This window comes from Lepisosteus platostomus, chromosome 3, assembly GCF_059453375.1.
Source record: "Lepisosteus platostomus isolate fLepPlt1 chromosome 3, fLepPlt1.hap1, whole genome shotgun sequence".
Taxonomy (NCBI): Eukaryota; Metazoa; Chordata; class Actinopteri; order Semionotiformes; family Lepisosteidae; genus Lepisosteus; species Lepisosteus platostomus.
Window position 1 is genome coordinate 53565967 of NC_142613.1, and position 21842 is coordinate 53587808.

At 42.4% G+C, this 21842-nt stretch overlaps 1 protein-coding gene across 1 annotated transcript in view; it reads left to right on the forward strand.

Annotated features, from left to right (window-relative positions):
• The window catches only part of babam2 (BRISC and BRCA1 A complex member 2), a 113043-nt gene that overhangs the window by 75590 nt on the left and 15611 nt on the right, over nucleotides 1–21842 (forward strand). The window contains exon 7 of the mRNA XM_088626058.1: nucleotides 4870–4979. Coding sequence (XP_088482184.1) covers nucleotides 4870–4979 — 110 coding nt within the window. The remainder of the gene's footprint in view (nucleotides 1–4869; nucleotides 4980–21842) is intronic.

Here is a 21842-nt window from a genome sequence, read left to right on the forward strand (position 1 = left end):
TTTCACTGATTGTTACACAGAATTGTTCTTCAGCTGAAGAACACAAGTAAGATTAAAAACAGAGGAGAGAGGCTTTTCAGCCCAAGTAGCCTGTTCCCATCTTCTTGAAAGAATTTTAAGACAACGCCAGCCACCTGAAAGATTTGAGTAAAAAAAGTGCCTTCCGTTCTTGTTTTTAAATGCTCTTCAACATAGTTTCCACTTGTGCTCTCTGCTTGTTGCTTCGCAGTTAATTCCGAAGAATTATTCCTCATTTGTTATCTGTAATTGGTAATTAGTCAATGATCAGTACACATCTCAGACTATGAGTACTATCCCATGTGTAACTTTCTTAGTAGTCTGTCATACTTCAGACAGTGCAGAAAGTCTGTTAGCCTGTTAATGGTCTTTTTTGATATAGGGTTTTACTCGTTTTAAATTCTAGTAATTGCTGCTGTGGGAGTGATGGGGAGAGTCCCTCAGATGCTGCCACCTAGTCAAGCAGTATAGCACAGGGAACCTCACCCCTCTTTGATCACACCTGTGACTGGTAGTGCTGGGAATCACAGCCTCAATGCCACAGGGAGCTGGGCTGAAATAAGAGCATAGTACAGTACCACAGTAAGAGTGCAGCCGTACTGGGAACTGACACACTACAAGGTCATTGGGTTCAGATAGGACATTGTACCAGACAAAACCACACCCCCTGGGAGCCTCTGTATACTGTGGACTTCCATTACACCACTGTGCCAGATGTAATCTCCACACTGCGTTTCGTTCCTTCTTAAAAGGAAATGCAATCTTCCTGTACAGCAAGAAAGGATCATTTTCTGGCGTTCACAAAATTCTTAAGAAGGAAGAGAAGGCTCCCTGTGTCACACGGCTCCAGGGGTAGTGGTTGCATGTTCGATGGCTCGGTGATGCAGCCTGGCATGTCCTGGAGTGGTGGAAAGCTCAGACTAGTAACAAGCTCAGTCTGCTGTAGGGGGATGCACCCACCCCCTCCCCGTCCCCATGACCACCCCATCGCTCTCCGTCTTTGTACTGCCAGTCCAGAGCCCTGTGTGCGTGTCAGCCGTGCCCCCACAGAGCCTTCCTCTCGTGGCCTGCAACCCCCATCACAGCTTCCCTGGCAGATCCGACCCGGCAGATTCCGTATCCCCTTCTAATCGGAATCCTGCGGGGCATGACCTTCTTCTGAAAGGGCGCTCGGTAAGACCCGCAGCCCCTCCCGGCGCAGGACGCGCTCTGTGTGCAGAAGACGCCTCTGGGCCCGTCCTGCACTGCTGCACTCGGACTGGAAAAGACAGTGCCCTCTATAATGCATTGTGTTTTTGTCCCCGGCACCCTGTTCTGCTACCAGTGATAGAAACAAGGGTTATCCAAAATCACAGATACGTGTTTCATTTGCATAAAACCCAGAAATGATTAATCCCTTGTATTGTACTGAGACCAGGATAGGCAGTTTTCCAATTTGTAGCATTGAGTGAACTGCTATTATTAGTATTAGTAGTAGTAGTAATACTGTTGTTGCTGTCTCAGTTCTGTCTGCAGACAGGAGAAAAACACTTCAGTTCATGCACACAGGAGGCAAGGTATCTGCTGAAAGGACAGTCATTCTTTCCCATCAGTATACAAGTAACAAAGGTGTCTTCCCATCTGTTGTACAATATAAACGGCACCTGTCCTCAGCCTGTTGTAATCCTGTAGAAATCCTGTAGAAATGCCCGTCTATGAGAGGTGGCCACTTGGCCCATCTAGCCTGCCTGGTAGTTGGGTAGTTATCTGTTACTATTTTGTTTTCAGAATAAGTTGCCCAGCCCAGCATACCTTATGGTTGGAGGTTACCGTTCTGAAAGTTTTCTGTAGCTGTCCAGGCAGTCTGTGCTCATCACTGTTCAGGCAGTGCTGTCTTTTTGGGGTGACCTGAGGCTGAGGAATAGCTATCAGTTTTGGGATGAATGGTTGCAATATGGTAATACAGTGGTCTCATTAGAGCTAATATTTCTTCAATTAAATTGGAAGTACATCCATAGTCTAAAGTACATAATCTAAACGTGCCACTTGTGCTCCTTTCATTTGCAGCCTTTCTCATTTTCCTGTCATAGAGACTAATATTCAGGAGGAGACAGACTTACACAGACTCATGCAGGGTAGACTGTCTTAACCCGACCCTGAGCTGCATTAGCCTATTCTGGGAATGCGGCAGGCCATTAGAGTGATGATTACATCGTCAAATTAAAAATGTCCACAGAACTTTTCTGTGTCAGTGCAGCAGCTGACATCAAGAAACACTCCGCTATAAAATTACCTTTAGATCCCCCTGTAGCCCTTCTCCGAAATCTGGGCACGTTTCAGTGCGTTCGCCCTTTATTTCTGCGTTTCACCACTGGAGCACAGCGGTGAATGTAGCTGCCAGGAGTGCTCATGCAGATTTTCATTGTATTGACGTGAATTGATTAAATCAGCAGACACACGCGGCACGGCACACACCCTCCTCTGACAGCCAAGATGGAAATGCACATAAAAGGCAAACCGGATTTACTGTGAAGGTAATATGTTTTCTGTGCTGGAAGACGCATACAGACGTCCTGGGGGGATTTTTCAGATGGATAATGTGCTGTTTAAAAGTCAAGGATTTGTGCGTTCCTACCCCCAGGCCCAGATTCTGCCGACAGACTGAGCCCTGCCATTAATGTAAACTCCTTCAGACATCTCTCTAAGACGCACAGCCGCCTGTCATCAGACCTTCACACTCCTATAATAAGGCCATTTTATTCCGAGAAAAATAATCCTCAGATGTCTGTCAACTGCCGTCTTGCACAGGTTATCCTTGGCTGCACTCCTCATGAAGAACTCTGTGTTCACGTTTGCCCATATTCCGCTGAAGTTCTTACTTACTTCAGGAGCCCAGGACTGCTGTTCTGGGCTGTAAAAAATCTATCCACTGCACCACAGTAACAGTTTCAGCCGACAGGGTGAGAAGAACTATCAGCCCCAAGAACGTGGGAGCTGAAATGCATGGTTGTAAACCTCCAGAAATGCTACGTCTAAACTAAACTTTCAGTTAAAGGTTATGTTTGGATATAAATCTCTGAAACAGCTCTTGGCAAATAATGTTTTGGAGCCCGAGACTGTATGAAAGATGCTTTTGCACTTCAAAACGGAAAAGAAAAAAAGGATCTGTGACTGCAAGTAATGCTATTTTGTGGTTTCTGTCGGTAGCTCTTGAATCAGCACGTTCTGTGCCATAGGATTTGGCCATTTTGTTACCCTTCCAACGTTTAGGAAATGACCAAACACAGCTGAGCTGAGCAGGCTGTTTTCTGTTCTGAATTTTCCTTCCTGCTCCAATACGAATTCGAGTTAAGTACATCTGGAGCTCCCTAGAGCCTGTTCCCCCAGTGTGTTGGGGATTTTAGAGTAAAGGATTATGTGGGATTGAAGTGGATCAATCTTACTTGATTAAAATTGATTCTGATGCTCAAAGATGAAGTTACAAATGAATGAGTTCAAACCAGCTGAACAGCACTTCATTTACTAAGTTGAACAGAGTGAGCTCTGTTGTATTTCATACGCACTGATGAGCGTGTGCCACACAGCCAAGATAATGAGTTCCAGTTCACTTTTGAACTTTGTAGCTTTGAGCAATAACAAGTCAGGCAGAAATGCCCAACTTGTAACCACTATATCCCTTTGAACATTTTGATGACCTTCACAGGCGCACTTACACAATTTCTCTCTGCTCTTCGCATTTACTTCCCCTCTTGCAGAAACACAGAGGCAAATTTTTGTCAGGTTTTGTTTCTGCTCCAAAACGTATTACACCACCAAATGCTTCTGATTCTGTGAAAAGCCAGAGACTATTGTAGTAATCTGTACCTTGCAGCATGTGGTCTGGTGCACCACATTCATGAGCAAGGGGGTGAGTCGCTTCTGTGGATAAAGTGATTCACAGACCTGTTAGGGATTCCTCTCCCAAAAGCAGGCAGGAGCAGACATTATTGTATTTATTGTATTCAGTGGCGGTGCAGACCTTTCTTTTCACAATACTATCTGTATGAGTTATGGGATAAGCTACACAGCTTTGGATGCCTTGTCTTCTTACTGGAAGTAGGAGCAGGTGTACACGGGCTCTTGAGGTTCCTCTGACGAGAGAGACCTTTTGCCTCTGTCACTGATCGGTTGACGCCACAACTTCTAGCCCAAGTCACTTCTTTCTCAGTGTGTTTGTTACCACTGTTGATCAGTCCAGTACTTGCTGACCGGGTCCTGGAGCAGAGTCTGCGTCAGTCACAGCTCTTCGCTCCTCATGGCAGCAAGGGGATCGCAGAGTCGCGCTTGTTCGTGATCCTAGCTCTGAGTCGGCCGGGCGCTGTAGCTTCATGGTACTGTGGAAGCTGGTGACGTCTGTGGAGATGAAGAGAAATATATTTCCACCTTGTGTCTTACATTAGCACCTAGGATGAGGAGTCAATTTTCAGCAAGGCTCCTGTTTTTCTATTCTAATTCCCTCTATAAAACCGATTCCCTTTAATTCCAGTTCTGTAAATGTAAAAGAAAGGGAATTGGAATTGACCCCAACCCTGACTGACACTGTTTCATGGAAGCTTTGATTGTTGATCTACAGTTTGTTTCGTATTCTATTTTGAGCTTTAAATAGCTCCTACTTGTAGGTTTGTCTGCCTCCTGCTATCATAGATCGCAGATGAGATGCCACTGTCAAATCATTGTAGTTGGTGAATTAATATTTAAAGCACAGTGATTAACATAGTTGGCGTGGATGGGAACAGACCCTGTGTCTCCTGTAGTAAATGTGCTACTTTGCTCTGTAACATGCAGAGAATAATGTCTCCCTCTCCTAGTAACTCTTTACTTTTCTGTTGACAGGACACGGCTCTGGACCCGGGAGAGGATGTTGCCCTCCTGTCCGTCAGTTTCGAGGATGCTGAAGCCACTCAGGTGTTCCCCAAGCTCTACCTGTCCCCCAGCATCGAGCAGTAAGACTTTACTCTTCCCCTGTCTCTTCCGGCTGCTGTCACATCCAACAGGAATCCAGAATATTATTTCAATTCTTTACACAGCAAGGAATTTCAAATGCAGAAAATCTTTGAAAAGCAAGCTAGTGTGGGTATGTAAAAAGCTGTAGTCTAGTTCATTCTTACCAAGCTTGGACACACCAGCAGCAAGATATCCAGCATTCATACAAGTCAGATCTCTGATTTCATTTGATACTGCACAGGAATTTAGTCTTTTTAGTCTCCAACACAAACTGCATTGGGATTCATGGGAAACCATTAAGACTGAATTGTGTTGGATGGCTTCCACCTCCAGTGTTTTTTAAAGAAATGGCTGATATGTTCTTACATAGAATGCAGTGTACATTTGGTATAGTGTTAATGTCATAAGAATAAATTGTTAAAATTGCAACATAAACTTCAGAGTCTTCTACCCACGTATGAGTGCGTGTTATGGTTTTCAAGACCAATGTTGGGTTGATGGATAGTGAAAGAAAGTTTCATTAAAGTCTGAAGAAATATCATTGTCCAAGCAAGTACAGTTCCAATAACAATAAGTATTATATTCAGTAAATTAACGAATGACGCCACTAGAGACAGGCGGTGACCATGCTCACAGCTGCAGGTTGGTTTCTCACGCAGAATTTGCGTATTTGTCCATCTTTCCAACCCGTCCTGTATCTCCCTCTCTCCTGCTGGGGCTGCAGGGTTAGGACAACTCTTGCAAACCCTGACTGACTCAGGCACAGAGAGACACTGGGACCTGTCTTACCTGCCCCAGCACACAGCAGGCCACATGAAACAGACCACCAGCTTCTTCTTATCCTGTGTACACCAGGGCACCTCGATTTTCCAAAGCATGCCCATGTCTGGAGTTTGTCATGCTATCCCAATGTGAAGTATAAACGCGAACATACTAGCACTTTGGATTAAGTGACTTATCCCAGTGTAATTATATTTGAACAAACAGAGGATTTCCTGTTGAGTTCAAATTGCATGTGCTTGTAATATGCTTACATTCACTATTTCACTACGTATTTCATCATTATTCATGAAAGAATAAGAAGGAATCTCAAAGGACTGCTTTGAAGAACATAAGAAAGGTTACAAACGAGAGGAGACTATTCGGCACATCTAACCCTTCTGCTAGCTAGTAGCGTATTTATCCATCCAGCCATTTCTTAAAAGAAGCCGGAGTGTTGGCTTCAACAACATGGCTGGGTAGCTTGTTCCACATTCCCACAACCATTGGGTAAAGAAGTGCCTCCTGTTCTAGGTTTAAATACACTTCCAACGTTGTTTCCACTTACAGTACATCCTCTGGTTCATGTTTCACTGTTGATTCTGAAGAAATCCACTGAGTTGACTTTATCAGTTAATACATTGAGTAACTGGTAAAGGTCCCCTCATTGTCTTCTCAGTTCGAGACAAAAGGGTTCGGCTCTTCCTGACTGTTAAATATGCCTTAAGAGCAGAACGTGCTAGCTGAAAACTTGTGCGGCACTTGATCTTCATCAAAGCATGTAATTGGATGCCATTATGTCTGTTTAAGCTTGTAAGGTCAGGAGTCAGCTCAAACAGGCAGTTGGGAAGCCCTGTTATTTTCCTAGCCAGTCAGATGCAGGTGTGTTGAAAGAGGTACTTAAGTCTCACCTCTTGAGCTCATTCCCTCCAAGTCCTGTGGGCTCCTCCAGTACTGCTCTGAGACAATATTTCCTGATACTTATTTATGAGTGTGTGCCTTGTTGCACTGGGTTAAGAGGCTGTATCCAGGCATCCTCTCCTACTTTTCAGCTCACATAGGCTGCTAGATTCATGGTGACAGGTTATTTACTGCCCCCCCCCCCCAACATCTCCTTGGAAAGAACTAAAATACACCGTCACTTCAACACAAGAGGACAAACAAGCATTTGGGGAAAATAGTTCTCCGAGCCTCTGTCCCGGTATGTGTCAGCGTCCCTGCTGTTCTTATTGGTGTAAATTGTACTTGACTTATTTTCAATTAGCAGAAGACAGTCTCAGAGTAAGCTCAAAGATATGTCTATTGTATTCAGTGTGCTTCTGTTAGTGCTGTGTAATCTGCTTAGAATTTATGTAGTTAATCAAGTTTGTCATCATTTTGGCTTTTAAAATTGAATTATTTCTTATGACACATCATGGTTTGTATTAGCATTATATGACTAATTAAGTTGCTTCTTACTTACAGCTGATGTCAAATAAGCATTCAGTGAAAGGAGTATTCATTGTGTCTTGCTGTATATTTATACTGAAAAACAAAAGCTGCCAAATGCACACCTGGTCTTAGGCCTTTGAATTTAATAACAGGTTTTAACCACTCACTACCTCAGGCTCTTTAGGAGTGTGAGATACAACATAGATTTACAAAAGAAATGGTCTTTTCTGATATCTTCTTCACAAACACAGAAATGACTTCCCTCTTATTCAAGTAATCCGAATTTTCAGTTTTCCGCACTAAATGAAAGCAGTAACTCTCTGAGCATGTAAGCACTACAGGCAGGCCCAATATTTGACCTTAGACCAGCATGGATGTGTAAAACAAACCTTTTTGTGTCTCTCTTTTATCCTAAACTTCATTTACCTTGTGAGTCTGGTCATGGGCTGCTTGGTCGATTTTATTCTTCGTCCACCACAGAAGCTTCAGTTATTTATCACAGCAAACTGCTGCTCTTGGGAGGGCTGACCTTGCCTCAGGGAAAGCAGTGAATTTCAGAGCCTCTGCCTCTCCAGGGTAAAAGGAACAAGCTAATCACTGCCCAGGGCACCGTGGTGCCGGTAGTGGGATTCGTGAAGGCAGTAGGGAGGGAGTGGGGATTGTGGGCGACCTGGCAAAAAGACAGAGGCTCTGTGAGAACAAACGGCAGCCAGCAAAGCAAACAATAAAAGAACAAGAAAAAAAAATTCTTTTGCATTTACTGCTGTTGTTTTTCCTTTTGCCTTTTTATGCCAGAACTGTTCTGTTTCTGTGTTTTACAAGGCCTCAGGGCCTCTTGTTCCTTGTCATAGATCCCGCATATGTTTTTAAAAGTTTCGTCCATCTTCGGGAGAGAGAAGGCTTGGAGGAAATGCAGCACTGAAGGCCGTGTTAGTTACGTTTTAAACTTTTGTTTTTACTCATGCTGAAAGCAAAACAACAATTTCCAATGGATATTCTGCTGCTCTGACTCCAGTGCCCTAGTCAGAGCAGTAGCGCATCTGTGGTGGGTTTTGAGTCTGCATCATCCTGCTGCAGAACTCCACTCCGGCCTGAGCTTAATTCACTAGCTAGACCCATTTTTTAATTAGTTTTGAATTCATCTTGGAAACACACCCAGAATAAATGAAGAAAGCTGAGGACAAGAGAACAGAGACGTGAGACTATGCAACTTCGGTTTTCACACTACAATGATCTATTCCAGTCGTAGTACTTAGTAATATTAGTATACTCCTTAATAATGGTGTTTGCAAATGAACTGCTGAACCAACGATGAGTTGAAACAGGGACCTATAGTGTAATGGAGCATCCCAGTGATGAGACACAGGCACAGCCCTTTGGTTGTCTCTATCAAGAGAGGGATGGGGCAGAAGATCATGTTTTTCAAGCTGGTGTGAATCTCAGATCCCTGGTGGGCCAGTGGTTAGGATTTGGAACAGTCTTTGCTGCAGCCCACATTCAAATCCCACTCAGGAAATGTCTCTTTTAAGGCAGACTGGGCTCCAGACCGGAGGTTTATGAGTTCAGATGCTAAGCAGGATCAGGATGAGTTACCTCATTCCAACTTCAGTCAGATTGCATTGTGCTGTACTGTACTACACTATATTGTACTGTGTTGTATATAGCTGTATTGTACTGCACTTATTGCACTACTGTGTATATTTGTATTACACTGTCTTCTACTGTACTGTACAGTATTGTAAACACCCTAATTATACTGTATTAAACCATACTTTACAGTAATATATTGTGCTGTTTTGTGTAAAATTGTATTTGGGCGTTAAAGTATTGCACTGTACTGTACAGTACAATAGTGTACTATATTGTATACACCTGTGTTGTACTGTAGTGTATTGTGCTGTACTGTACTATATTGTACTGTGTTATGCTGTACTGTATTGCGTAGTACTGTGCTGTATTTTGTATTGAGTTGTACTGTGTTGGACTGACTGTACAGTACTGTCTTGTACTATATTCTATACACTGGGATTACATTGAAATGTATTTTACTATGCTGTACAGTACTGTATTATGTATACCAGTATTGAACTGTAGTGCATACGTACACGTAAGATACACATAATGTACACATTGCATAACATGCACAATACATACACGTAACACGTACGTAACATAAAATATATATTATATACATAGCACATTACATACACATTTGATGATGTGCACGTAACATAACCTTTACAGTATACACATGGCTCATCTTTAATAATGGGAAAGCAAAGGCCATATTACCCTGCAACTCACAACTGGCAACCCACTGAAGCTAAGCAGGAGTGAGCCTGGTCAGTACCTGGATGGGAGACCTCCTGGGAAAAACTAAGGTTGCTGCTGGAAGAGGTGTTAGTGGGGCCAGCAGGGGGCGCTCACCCTGTGGTCCATGTAGGTCCTAATGCCCCAGTATAGTGATGGGGACACTATGCTGTAAACAGGCACCGTCCTTCGGATGAGACATAAAACCGAGGTCCTGACTCTCTGTGGTCATTAAAAATCCCAGGGCGTTTCTCGAAAAGAGTAGGGGCGTCCTGGCTAAATTTCACATTGGCCCTTACCAATCATGGCCTCCTAAAAATCCCCATCTATGAATTGGCTTCATTACCCTCTGCTCTCCTCCCCACTAATAGCTGATGTGTGGTGAGCGTTCTGGCGCACTATGGCTGCCGTCGCATCATCCAGGTGGATGCTGCACATTGGTGGTGGTGGAGGGGAGTTCCCATTACCTGTAAAGCGCTTTGAGTGGAGTGTCCAGAAAAGCGCTATATAAGTGTAAGCAATTATTATTATTATTATTATTATTATTAAAGGCATTTTGCAAAAACTGTTAAGATGCAGGAGATGTCTGGTGCAGACACCTTTTCAGATCACGTGTCACCTTTTCAGATCATGTTGCTTGTGATTCTGATTTCGTTATGATTATTTGTTAAATGCTAGTTGAATCATAATTAACTACCAGTCAAATCAGTTGACTACAGAGCCTGGTATAAGACATTATAGTTACTTGGAAGTACACTCCTATGGTATTCTCCCAAACATGAACAAAATAAAAATGCTCTAACCCCTGCATTAACAATGAGATGATCAAAGATACTGGGGTGCCTATCAAACAGGGAATCCCACAGCTTCCCGGGAGCTTGCAGGCATGTGGTGACATCAGAGAGACGCGCCAGTTCTCCAATCAGCGCCAACCCTCCTGTGAGGTCACTGCAGAGTTAGCAGCAAGATGCATCGTGAGTGCCTCGATATTGGCTGGGTTTGGGGAGCCTGTCTGCCCTTCCTCAGTCTCCCGGCGTGGGTGCTGAGGCCACTGCTGTATGCTATGTCACTAAGAAAGCGGCCTGTTCCAAGTTGCGTGGGCAGTCATTAACAAAAGATTGGAGATTTTGATGTTTAGCATAAAAAAGATTGCTGTCTTTTTTTTTTTTTTGCTGCTGTTGTATTGCAAATGTGTGTTATCCGTTTTCATGTTGGCCTGGTGTTGGGCTCCCATACAAAGGATCTCCTGTTTTGTTTGCTTAGATTGAGGGCTGATTAGCAGGGCAGGACCATCCTCATCACTTTCTCTAATAGTATGAGATGGCAGGACCACAGCCTGGCTCTCAGCCTGTCCTGCAGGGTCTCTTTTTTCTTTGTTTCCCCCTTGTTTTTTTTCACTCAGATCTTTCCCACTCGTTTAACAGCAGCGTTGCAGGTGGTATGGCGATTGTACTTCATTTTTAAACAAGCTGTACTGTTACATAAACCTGCGTGGGCTTTGTTTTGCCCTGAAGCACAGAACATGTAGTTGTGGACCAAAAAAGATTTGTGCAGCTCATCCTTTATAGTCTCTTACTTTATTTTGTTTTGCCTTCGTCCAGCCCAAGGAAACTCTTTTGGAATGTACATCTATCCAGTGCCTCACTTTACTGAGACCTTTATCCCTTCATTAATGCAGTAAAGCCTGATATGACCATCACTGCTCACTGTTGCCTGCCTAGGATTAGTACGCCACAAGAAATTTACCATGAAAGTTCATTTGTGTAGTTTTTACTACATTTGTTCTTTGTACTTTTCTCTTTTTAAAACCGAGGGCAAGAGGCACTTCACTGCGCAAAGGGTTGTTGGAGAGTAACAAGCTGCCCAGGCCTTAAGTTGAAGCTGATACCCTGGCATCTTTTAAGAAACAGTTTTATAAGATTCTTGGATCAGTTAGCTACTAACTACCAAACTGGCTAGATATGGCGAATGTCCTCTCGTTTGTCAGCTTTCTTATGTTTGCTTTATAATGCTCATTATAATTATAGTATGTTACAGTGTAACATTATTGCGATAAATCAATGCAATAAGTTTCACTGTATTCTCCTCACACATTTATGTGCTGTCTCACAGAATTTAAAGTTATAAGTAACTGTTAAACTCCAGGTCAAACTTAATCTTTCATTGCATATTTATTTAATGAAAGTTTTTCAATGAAGCAGGAAAAATGTGTTTATAATCAATGAACAGGGCAGATAATATCCTTATTATTTAATGGATTTTTAATAATGTTCTGTACAGTATTAAATTGTACAGTTGAATAAATTCTGACTTGAGTTTGTGACCTTGTTTAGGACTCGTAAAGTCATTACTATAAATACAAGACGAATAGCTGTATTAAGACGTTAAATAACAGCTTTTACTCTCATAACTCCGTTTCATTTACACTATGTTTTACTAGGCTGACTTTTAATCGGCAGCTGGCCAAGTTTAGTGAGTTGTAGTGATTGTATGATTAAGTGGTCCTCCTTGCGGTTGTCCTGGAAGTCAGATATTGTCCTGAGAGCAGCATTAGGATAGAACAGTGAGAGATTAACAGTGTATATCTTGAAAAACTGGTGAAATCCCCGCTCTTGGCTTCAAGACCAGATCCGGTTCTTTGTAGTGTTATCTGATATCTCCATTTCCCTCTTCAGCTCTGTAGCCCTGGTTAAGCAACCTTGGCGTGGGTGTCATATTGGAAGAACTGGCTGATTCCACCCCCAAGCAGGCTGTACCATATTTCAGCATATGAAGGCAGGTTCAAGTAGCTCGTGAGCACCTTGGGAGTAACCTGTTCACGATAAAGAGCCTTATGTAAACCTCAGACCTATTGGTTGAACTGGTCCATTGCTTGAGCTGTGTGCAGTGAGTATTTCACATCTGGGTCTGAAAAAATGGCTATCATGAGAGTCATTGCAGAGTGCCATCTCGTTATTAAGCTGCATATCTCTATAATTTTAACTTGACCTTTCCTTGGTTCTTTTATTAGAGAATCATGGGGCACACAGACACTTCATTTAACCTTCCATCTCCTCTCCATTTGCACTCTGTCACCTCTCATCCTTGTTTGCCCAGTCACTTTAAGCCTTCTTGTCTTGCACCTGACTTGCCAGTGTGAGCAAAAGCTATCAGGGTCCTAATTGCAATTAAGGCCTTTTGTTGATGAGGTGTGCGCTGTCAGTGGAGGATCACATTAATGTGTCATATGAAGGCTGATGGAGCTGCAGGGCAGATCGCATCACGAGATTGTGCAGAGATGGCTCATGCCCAGATGAGGCCTGGAGGTTTGGGGGCAATCTCAGTACCTTTCATGCCCCTGCCCACTTGTTGTCTTTAAAGACCGGAGCCATGTGCTGTGACTAAGAGGGAAACCCTACGCTGTGTTCTCTAATCCAAGGTCAGATTGTTTTCAGGTTGTCTTCTGGCTCTTTTTTACTCTTAACATAGAAAATATCAAAGGTTTTGAGGCTGTCTTATCACACCTGGTATCGCAGCATAACTGAGTACTCTATTACCTGATTGATGATAGGGATAGGAGAGCAGGCATTGAACATGTTTTGTTGCAGTTATTAAATAGGAAAAAAACTCATTGATTGATAATGTTTATATATTATATATCATCGATTCCCTACCTTTTTGAGTGTGTGGGCCCCTTTTCAATTTCCAAACATTCCGTGGACCATTATACAATGCTGGTTGTTTTTTCAGTGTTTGGTTTACACCAAATGTGTAAGTCTTATACAGTGACCAGGAGAAGTAGATAGAGGAGTTATTTGCCAAATGTACAACGGGATTCTTACCCGCACCATTCTCTCAGGATACGCACAGTCCAGCAGACAAGTTCCATGATTGTCAAAGAGCACCTGGATGATCTACAATTCTAGGGGTAGAATGTTCTCTTGAGAGACAAGTCAAAAATTGACTTTTTTGGTCACAATGAGAAACATTTTGTGTAATGAAAACAAACTCTTTCTTGTGGTGGTGGGAGTGTGATGGTTTGAGGCTGCTTTCAGGACCTCGTCAGCTCCCCATCATTGACACAGCCATGATTGGAATGTATCCGCAAAGTTTGGAGGAGAACGTCAGGCCAGCCAAAAGAGACACATGAGAGACGTGCATCAAGACAATGATCCTTATACTCACAGGCAGAGCTCACAAGAGAATGTCTCTTCTTCTAATTAAAGAAATTTGGCATTTCACACAAAGTCAAAATGTTGTGGCAGAACCTGAAGTGAGCTGTTCATGGACAGCCTCACATGTCTCTGACCTGAAGCAGTTCTGTAAGAAACAATGGGCCAAAAGGTATAAAAACCAATGCGGGAGATTTATTAACAGTTACAGAACACATTTCGTTTCTAAATGTTCAGTGCCGTCAGTTACTGAATCTAAGTGTTCTAGGATATTTACTTTTATATTGCTAGTAAAATAATCCATACGTATATGTCTTTGTGTTATACTTATCAGGTTCTCTTCATCCTTTATTAAGACTTTCTTGAAGATCTAATTACATATTAGCTCTAAAGTATACCTGTACAAGAACACAAACCAACCTAGAGGTTCACACCCTTTTGTAGGCACTTTAGGTATGTAGGTAGGGATTAACATTTCACTGATTACACCAACTCGTGTAAGCACTTAAAGGGGAGCATTAGTATTTTGAAATCTTATTCTGAGTTATATTGGTTGGTTGTCATAATGTGAATTGCAGATTTCTCCTGGGTACTGCCTCAATAAGGAAAGGCTAGGGTTTGAGATGCTACCTTCCTTGTGTCCAGTTCTTTAAATTGTTAGCGAGAGACCTGTAGTGCACAGCTAGCTGGTAGTAGAGTAGATTGAGTGGGTCAAGAACCACTGTATGCAGAGCCTGTGCAGATCAACCCCAAGAAATAAAAATGGAATAATAGAATGGAATGTAAAAAAGATTAATAGGCAACATCTGCCCACTACACCTCAATGCAGGAACATGACCAAATTAATCATTTTCAGTATTGGGAGTTTATATTTATGAGTACTACATGATCATCCTCTAGAGATACCATCAGTGCAAATCCTATATCCCTGTTAATAGTCTAAGATGTACCAAAGACCTTGTTCTATGTGACGGCAAAATGACAGAATGAGATCTTTTTTTAACTTTTCTGAAATCCATGCTTTGTCTTAAATTGAGCTGCAGGACTGAAAATAGCAGAACTGGAACATGAAGAATTATAACAGAAACGCAGTGCTGATGCAGTGTGGTGCTGTGAATCACCCGTTATAAAGGGACTGTTTTCTTATTTCTCTGTCCTACTCATCATGCTGTTTTATTTGGCTGAAACTTTCTCCAAAAAAAACTTACATATAGCAGGGTATTTTACTGGAACAATTTCAATAACAGGTGCAGCACGGTGGTTCAGTGGTTGGAATTGGGTCTCTGCTGGGTGCTCTGGTTTCCTCCCACAGCCTATTTATAGGTTCACCGGCTTCTGGAAAACTGGCCCTCGATTGAGTTTGTGTATGTGTGTGTCCTGTAATGGACCGGTGTACCATCCAGGGTGTGCCCTGCCTTGCCCCAATTACTTGCTAGGGTAAACGATGGCTTCCCTGTAACTCTGTATTGGATGAAGTGATTAAGAAATGGAGGCATGTAATTTTGCATGAGGTACCTTGATCAATGATCCAACAGCAAGAGTCTTGCGTGGGATTTGAATTTACAGTCTTCCAGTTATGAGTCCAGAACACTGACTATGCTCCTGGGATATACAGTGCCTTGCGAAAGTATTCGGCCCCCTTGAACTTTTCAACCTTTTGCCACATTTCAGGCTTCAAACATAAAGATATAAATTTTTTATTTTATGTGAAGAATCACCAACAAGTGGGACACAATTGTGAAGTGGAACGAAATCTATTGGATTTTTGAAACTTTTTTAACTAATAAAAAAATGAAAAGTGGGGCGTGCAAAATTATTCGGCCCCCTTGCGTTTGTAGAGCCACCTTTTGCTGCGATTACAGCTGCAAGTCGCTTGGGGTATGTCTCTATCAGTTTTGCACATCGAGAGACTGAAATTCTTGCCCATTCTTCCTTGCAAAACAGCTCGAGCTCAGTGAGGTTGGATGGAGAGCGTTTGTGAACAGCAGTTTTCAGCTCTTTCCACAGATTCTCGATTGGATTCAGGTCTGGACTTTGACTTGGCCATTCAAACACCTGGATACGTTTATTTGTGAACCATTCATTTGTAGATTTTGCTGTATGTTTGGGATCATTGTCTTGTTGGAAGATAAATCTCCGTCCCAGTTTCAGGTCTTTTGCAGACTCCAACAGGTTTTCATCCAGAATGGTCCTGTATTTGGCTGCATCCATCTTCCCCTCAATTTTAACCATCTTCCCTGTCTCTGCTGAAGAAAAGCAGGCCCAAACCATGATGCTGCCACCACCATGTTTGACAGTGGGGATGGTGTGTTGAGGGTGATGAGCTGTGTTGCTTTTACGCCAAACATATCGTTTTGCATTGTGGCCAAAAAGTTCGATTTTGGTTTCATCTGACCAGAGCACCTTCTTCCACATGTTTGGGGTGTCTCCCAGGTGGCTTGTGGCAAACTTTAGACGAGACTTTTTATGGATATCTTTGAGAAATGGCTTTCTTCTTGCCACTCTTCCATAAAGGCCAGATTTGTGCAGTGTAAGACTGATTGTTGTCCTATGGACAGACTCTCCCACCTCAGCTGTAGTTCTCTGCAGTTCATCCAGAGTGATCATGGGCCTCTTGGCTGCATCTCTGATCAGTCTTCTCCTTGTCTGAGCTGAAAGTTTAGAGGGACGGCCAGGTCTTGGTAGATTTGCAGTGGTCTGATACTCCTTCCATTTCAAGATGATCGCTTGCACAGTGCTCCTTGGGATGTTTGAAGCTTGGGAAATCTTTTTGTATCCAAATCCGGCTTTAAACTTCTCCACAACAGTATTACGGACCTGCCTGGTGTGTTCCTTGGTCTTCATGATGCTCTCTGCGCTTTCAACAGAACCTTGAGACTATCACAGAGCAGGTGCATTTATACAGAGACTTGATTACACACAGGTGGATTCTATTTATCACCATCAGTCATTTAGGACAACATTGGATCATTCAGAGATCCTCGCTGAACTTCTGGAGTGAGTTTGCTGCACTGAAAGTAAAGGGGCCGAATAATTTTGCACGCCCCACTTTTCATTTTTTTATTAGTTAAAAAGGTTTCAAAAATCCAATAGATTTCGTTCCACTTCACAATTGTGTCCCACTTGTTGGTGATTCTTCACATAAAATAAAAAATGTATATCTTTATGTTTGAAGCCTGAAATGTGGCAAAAGGTTGAAAAGTTCAAGGGGGCCGAATACTTTCGCAAGGCACTGTAGTACCATCTAATTTTGTAATATTTAATACTGAAGTGAAGTCATGGCTTAAAGCAAACCAATCATGCAATCATTAATCTTCTGATGTCTCTTTTAATGGCTAATAACATGTCATGTCAAGTGTTTGTCTTCTAATGTGCATCTTGCAGTCTTTGATATACTGTATTTATTAATTGTCGTACAATTTACCATTTGTAAAAGCTATTGTCTATTTATACAATTTGTTTTTTAATGTTTTTCTAGTCCATGTCTTGCATTTTGTTGGCTGTGTCCTGCCCAAAGCCTACAGATCTAAATTAGGTTTTTAGTTAATGCTAGTGGAGCTAAAGAGCTGTGCCTCAGATCAATAAACTAAACTAAATTAATCCGATTAATTCCCAACTATTTTTTCAGATGAAAGGACCTGTTTATCTTTGTGTGGTTTCTTAAACTGCATTAAGTTTCTTAAAAAAAATCAGAGATTTGAAAAAGAAATATGCATCTTTTCAGTATCTCTCTCGAGCTTTGAAAGCAAGGCTGTTCATCTCAGCCCAGCCCAATTTCCTTTGGAGACTTCAGCAGTTCCCTCAGCTCCATCCCTCAGTAATCAATCGCATTATCCTCGCCGCGCTGCGCTGCAAAGTCCGTAGTTTCACATGTAGGACCATGTTGTTGATTGACTGCTAGAGCAGGTGGTGGCACCAACAAAATCCATAATCGCTTGTGGAGGAGAAGGCGGCCTAGCACTCAGTCATCAACTAACCTCTTACTAAATCTTTCCATTCATTTACAGATTTAGCTTTTCCACACCTCCCCTGGAATTAGTCAGTTCCCATCTCTTTGGTCCCCCTTTCTTACCCTTCTGTGTAATCTCACACTCTCTCCTCCACTCCCTCACTTACACCCAAAGACGTCTCTGGACTTTCAGAGTCATATTAGCCTCTGCTTGTTCTTTGCAGCCAACACCCCGCCCCCTTGCTCAGAGCCCCCTAGTTGAATGAGCAGCGCTACAGGCAGAAGACTTGGTTTGAGGGGGCCGGTCCGGTCAGTTGCCTGTGGGTAGATTTGTATAGGAACCTGCAGTAGGCAGCACTGAACAAGCTATTTGCAGACCGTAGGTGTTTCACACAAGTGGAGTAATTCAGCCTCGTGACCTTTTCTTTTGAATAACCCTTATTACTCTCGCCCCACCCTTCTACTGCCATCTTTTAGTCCATGTGGTTTGTTTTCCCTGCACGGCTGGATTTGTTTCTGCTGGTGGGGCAGGGTTGCCTGAGCCTCCCTATTTTTTCTGTTGTGTTTTGTACTCTTTACGTCAGACAGCTCTGCACCAAGAAAGTAGGCAAATATGTAGCACCCAAAGAAATTTGCTTAAGTAAATCCAGAGGAATGTACTGTATAGAGTATAATACCGTATAGGCCCATAATTGCATCTGAGCTCTGTTGTTGGGGTCGTCGGTTGCCATGGCTGTAACAGTGTTTCTCAGATTTTTTTCTTTGTTTTTCTTTCTGTGCTGAATACTAGAGTGTGGAGGAGATTCACAGTTTTTATTCCTAGAAAATGTGTGGTCGGGTTGCATGGGCAAAGAAGCATCCAGGAAAAATGTACTGACTGCTGGCCATTTTCCACGGTTTCCATGCTGTGTGTTTAAAGGTTATAGTGACCATTAGGGTAATGTATGTTCTAACTAAAGAATACTCTCTCCCACATCTCTGTGCTTCTGCTGCTGTAATAATCAAGTCCTTCTCTCTGCTTAAAAACTGTCTACAACCCATGTTGCTAGGCAAGATTCAGCTCTTAGCCAATAGCATTTTCTCTTTGTGTTGACTTAATGGTTGGCTGCAGCTTAATTGCCTGTGATCTATGCCAATGAGTTGCTGTGTAGTATTTGATAAAGCTGTTGTTTCTAGAGGAAACAGGGAACATTGTCGGAGTCTTTTATAGCGCACGCTGAGCCTCTCACAGAAAGATTTGTTTAAAAATAATTTGTGAAGAAATTGACCCTATTTAATTGTTCATGGAGTCAATAGAATCTACAGTACAGCAGGGTCTCGACTACTGCAAATTTAACATGAGCAAATTCACGAATTTGCAATTCGGTCTGCCCGACAGGGTCTTGGAGGGAAGAAGGGCGGAGCAGGATGAAGCCATGCTAAAGTGCAATTTTTAAATTAGGTGCACCACAGGCTAGGATCAGGAGCCAAATCTGACTAGTGAGTGAGCCTCGTCCTTCCCCCAGCCCAAGTCCTCGCTACCCAACATCCGCATCCCAGCGTGGTCTTGTTTGTGTGTTGTGACACGCATGATGCTGCGTCTGTGCCATAGAGATTGACAAGCTGAAGACAGTTTGATTGTCAGGTGTGCTGATCACAGAGGCAGAGAGAGAAAGTGCAGGCATCTGCTGGACAGAGATGAGGGATTTATGTTGCTTGTTTTAGTTGATGAGTAAGATTGTGATACTGTTGTTTCGCTTAGTTGATCCGTGTTAATTTAAATTATCTTAAAGCCAATACATTAATACTCTATCATATAAGGGAGGGTTACTTACTGTTTGTCTTTGAACCATACATATTATATACTGTAGTACACTATGTGATGGAATAGGGTGGACTCGGTTGTGTGTGAATTGGGCTATTTGCCACAGTTCTCTGTGTTGAATCCACACAAACATCAACACCATACCATATGTAGAAAAAGACAGTGTTCTTTTAAGCAGTTGCTGGTCTAAGATGACATACATTTAACTAAACAATGTTCATCTGGAACTCAAAATTGTGCCCATCTGTAAAAAAGGGGAAAAAAAGGGATTTAAGTCAGTTGAAAATCTGCTGCAAAATAGTTGATGAGTATCTTCTTAAGAGTCAGCTATTTTAAACCAAGGCACATCTCTAATTTTGTAATGTGTAGTCATACATTTCCACTGTTTGTGTACTCATGGGTTTGAACGAGGTAGGTATTTTCTTCTATGTTAGGACCTTTTATGAGATTGTTATAAACATTTCATTTGGGCATATTAGAAGTCAGACAACCCAAAACTCTTCTGAGATGTCTTAGATGTGTCTTGGTTGTGGTTTATTACCAGCTTGGCGTTTCTAGAATAAAGAAGCGCAAGGGAGATCAAGACATGTACATTACAATTCCAAACATCATCTTATTAAACAGGAAGGATGATGCTTAATTGAAAAGCTTGCTTCTCTAGCCCTAAAATCTGGAATGGCAGATGTTGTACATGTTGTGCAGTTTGATCTGTGTGTGTGAAAGGGTCCGTTTTATGTTTGGTTAAGCCCTGTACACTGTGAAGAAGAGACAGTCTCTTTCTGTGTGGACTGCAGAGTGTGTTCATTCAGAGCTACTGGAAGGTGGACAATACACTGTGTTAAAACGACTACTGTACTATGTACTGTGTAGGGTCATCTTTATGTTGTGTGTAAATATATGTTCAATAGTCTGTTTCCTAAACATGGCATTTGTGGTAACTCAGAAAGATGTTTTGATGTATAAGAAATTCTTGGAAATGCTCGTGTTCAGAGAATAGCGGGAGAAGATACATTTGTATCACTATGTGTTGCTCTCCGGAAAGGCCTTCCATAAGATTAGACTCATGTCATTACTTCACTGGGCTGCGCTGTGGCATCTTGCTTCCCTACAATGTGGAGAGAGGCATCACAGCAGAAACTGAAAGCCGAAGCTGCAACCACGTTAATTCTCAAGACACTGAGCGTTCAAGAAATACAGGCCTCTGAAGGCATGTAGCATTGGGCTAATGTCAGGTGAGCTCACGGGTTCTAGCAGTGAAGAAGAAACAGGTACAGAACATGCAAGCAGTGTGTTTCAAAGGCTCTTGCATTATTGCGGGTACTGTATATACACGTTGCAGAAGTCAGAGCCGGAGAAGTGGGAATATCCTCGGATAATTATGGTTGTAATGAAATATAATGGGCATCAAAGCTGAAACACAGTTCGGGAAGACATTAAAAATGAAGCTGGCTGGCTGGCTTAAGCAGGGCAATGAAAAAAATCCTCTTGCGTCTTGTGAGCGCTTTTGAAACGTGTGGGAGTGCCGAGATTAGAGCCCCAGTTACCCAGTGCTGAATGGCACTGTCTCCTGTAAAGGCAGGAGCTGCTTTGTTTCAGGAGGGCTCTGGCTAACGGCAGTAATTGCTCTTCAGCCGAGCGGCTGGCAGAGCAATGTGAAAAGTGTGACATCCCTGTTAATTAATTCCCCACATTGAGGAAAGATACGTTTTTGATTCAGGGTTACAAGCAGCGGAAAAAAAAAAGATTGCGCTTCATCTTCAGTGGGATTAAGAGCTTATTGCCGATTTGGTTGTTTTCTATGTATGTGTGTCTATTAGATTGGGTAATCACATCATTACCTCCTCCATGTGTTTTTTTTTTGGATCTCAGCCTTGGAAAGTCCCAGCCTAGTAAAGCCCACTACCCTTTGAACTGATACTGAAACTGATGGAGTTCATCGTGTTTTGTCTGCACAGACCCTCTCCAGTCCTGCAGTATATGGAGAGTGCACAAGTTTGGAAGAAGAGACGTTTTCCTGATTCTGAAACATAGTTTGACTTACCTGTGAGCTCCAGAGTGCTTCAGGTTGGTCATATACCTAATTCTTATAAAACAATCCTGCCTTATAATTAATAATTAATTTGTTTCTTGTCCCATCTGGACATGCACATGAAAAAATGTAGTTCAAACACCAATGAAAAGATCAAAGAGGTTTGGACAAACTATATTTCCTGAAATAAACAAATTGCTTTACATTATTTAAGAGTGAAATTGCAGAGTGGATAAACTATTTACTGTCTAATTTGGTTACACCTTGGGGGCACAAAGGTATCTGCCGGATGGAAGAAATGCAATTTCACAGTGGAACTCCAACAAGGCAGAGAGTACGACCTTCACTGCACTATGAAGCTGCTTGTAGTTTTTGCACCATTTTCATAACGCAGGTGGTGAGTGACATTGTCACCCCGTGACGTAAAAT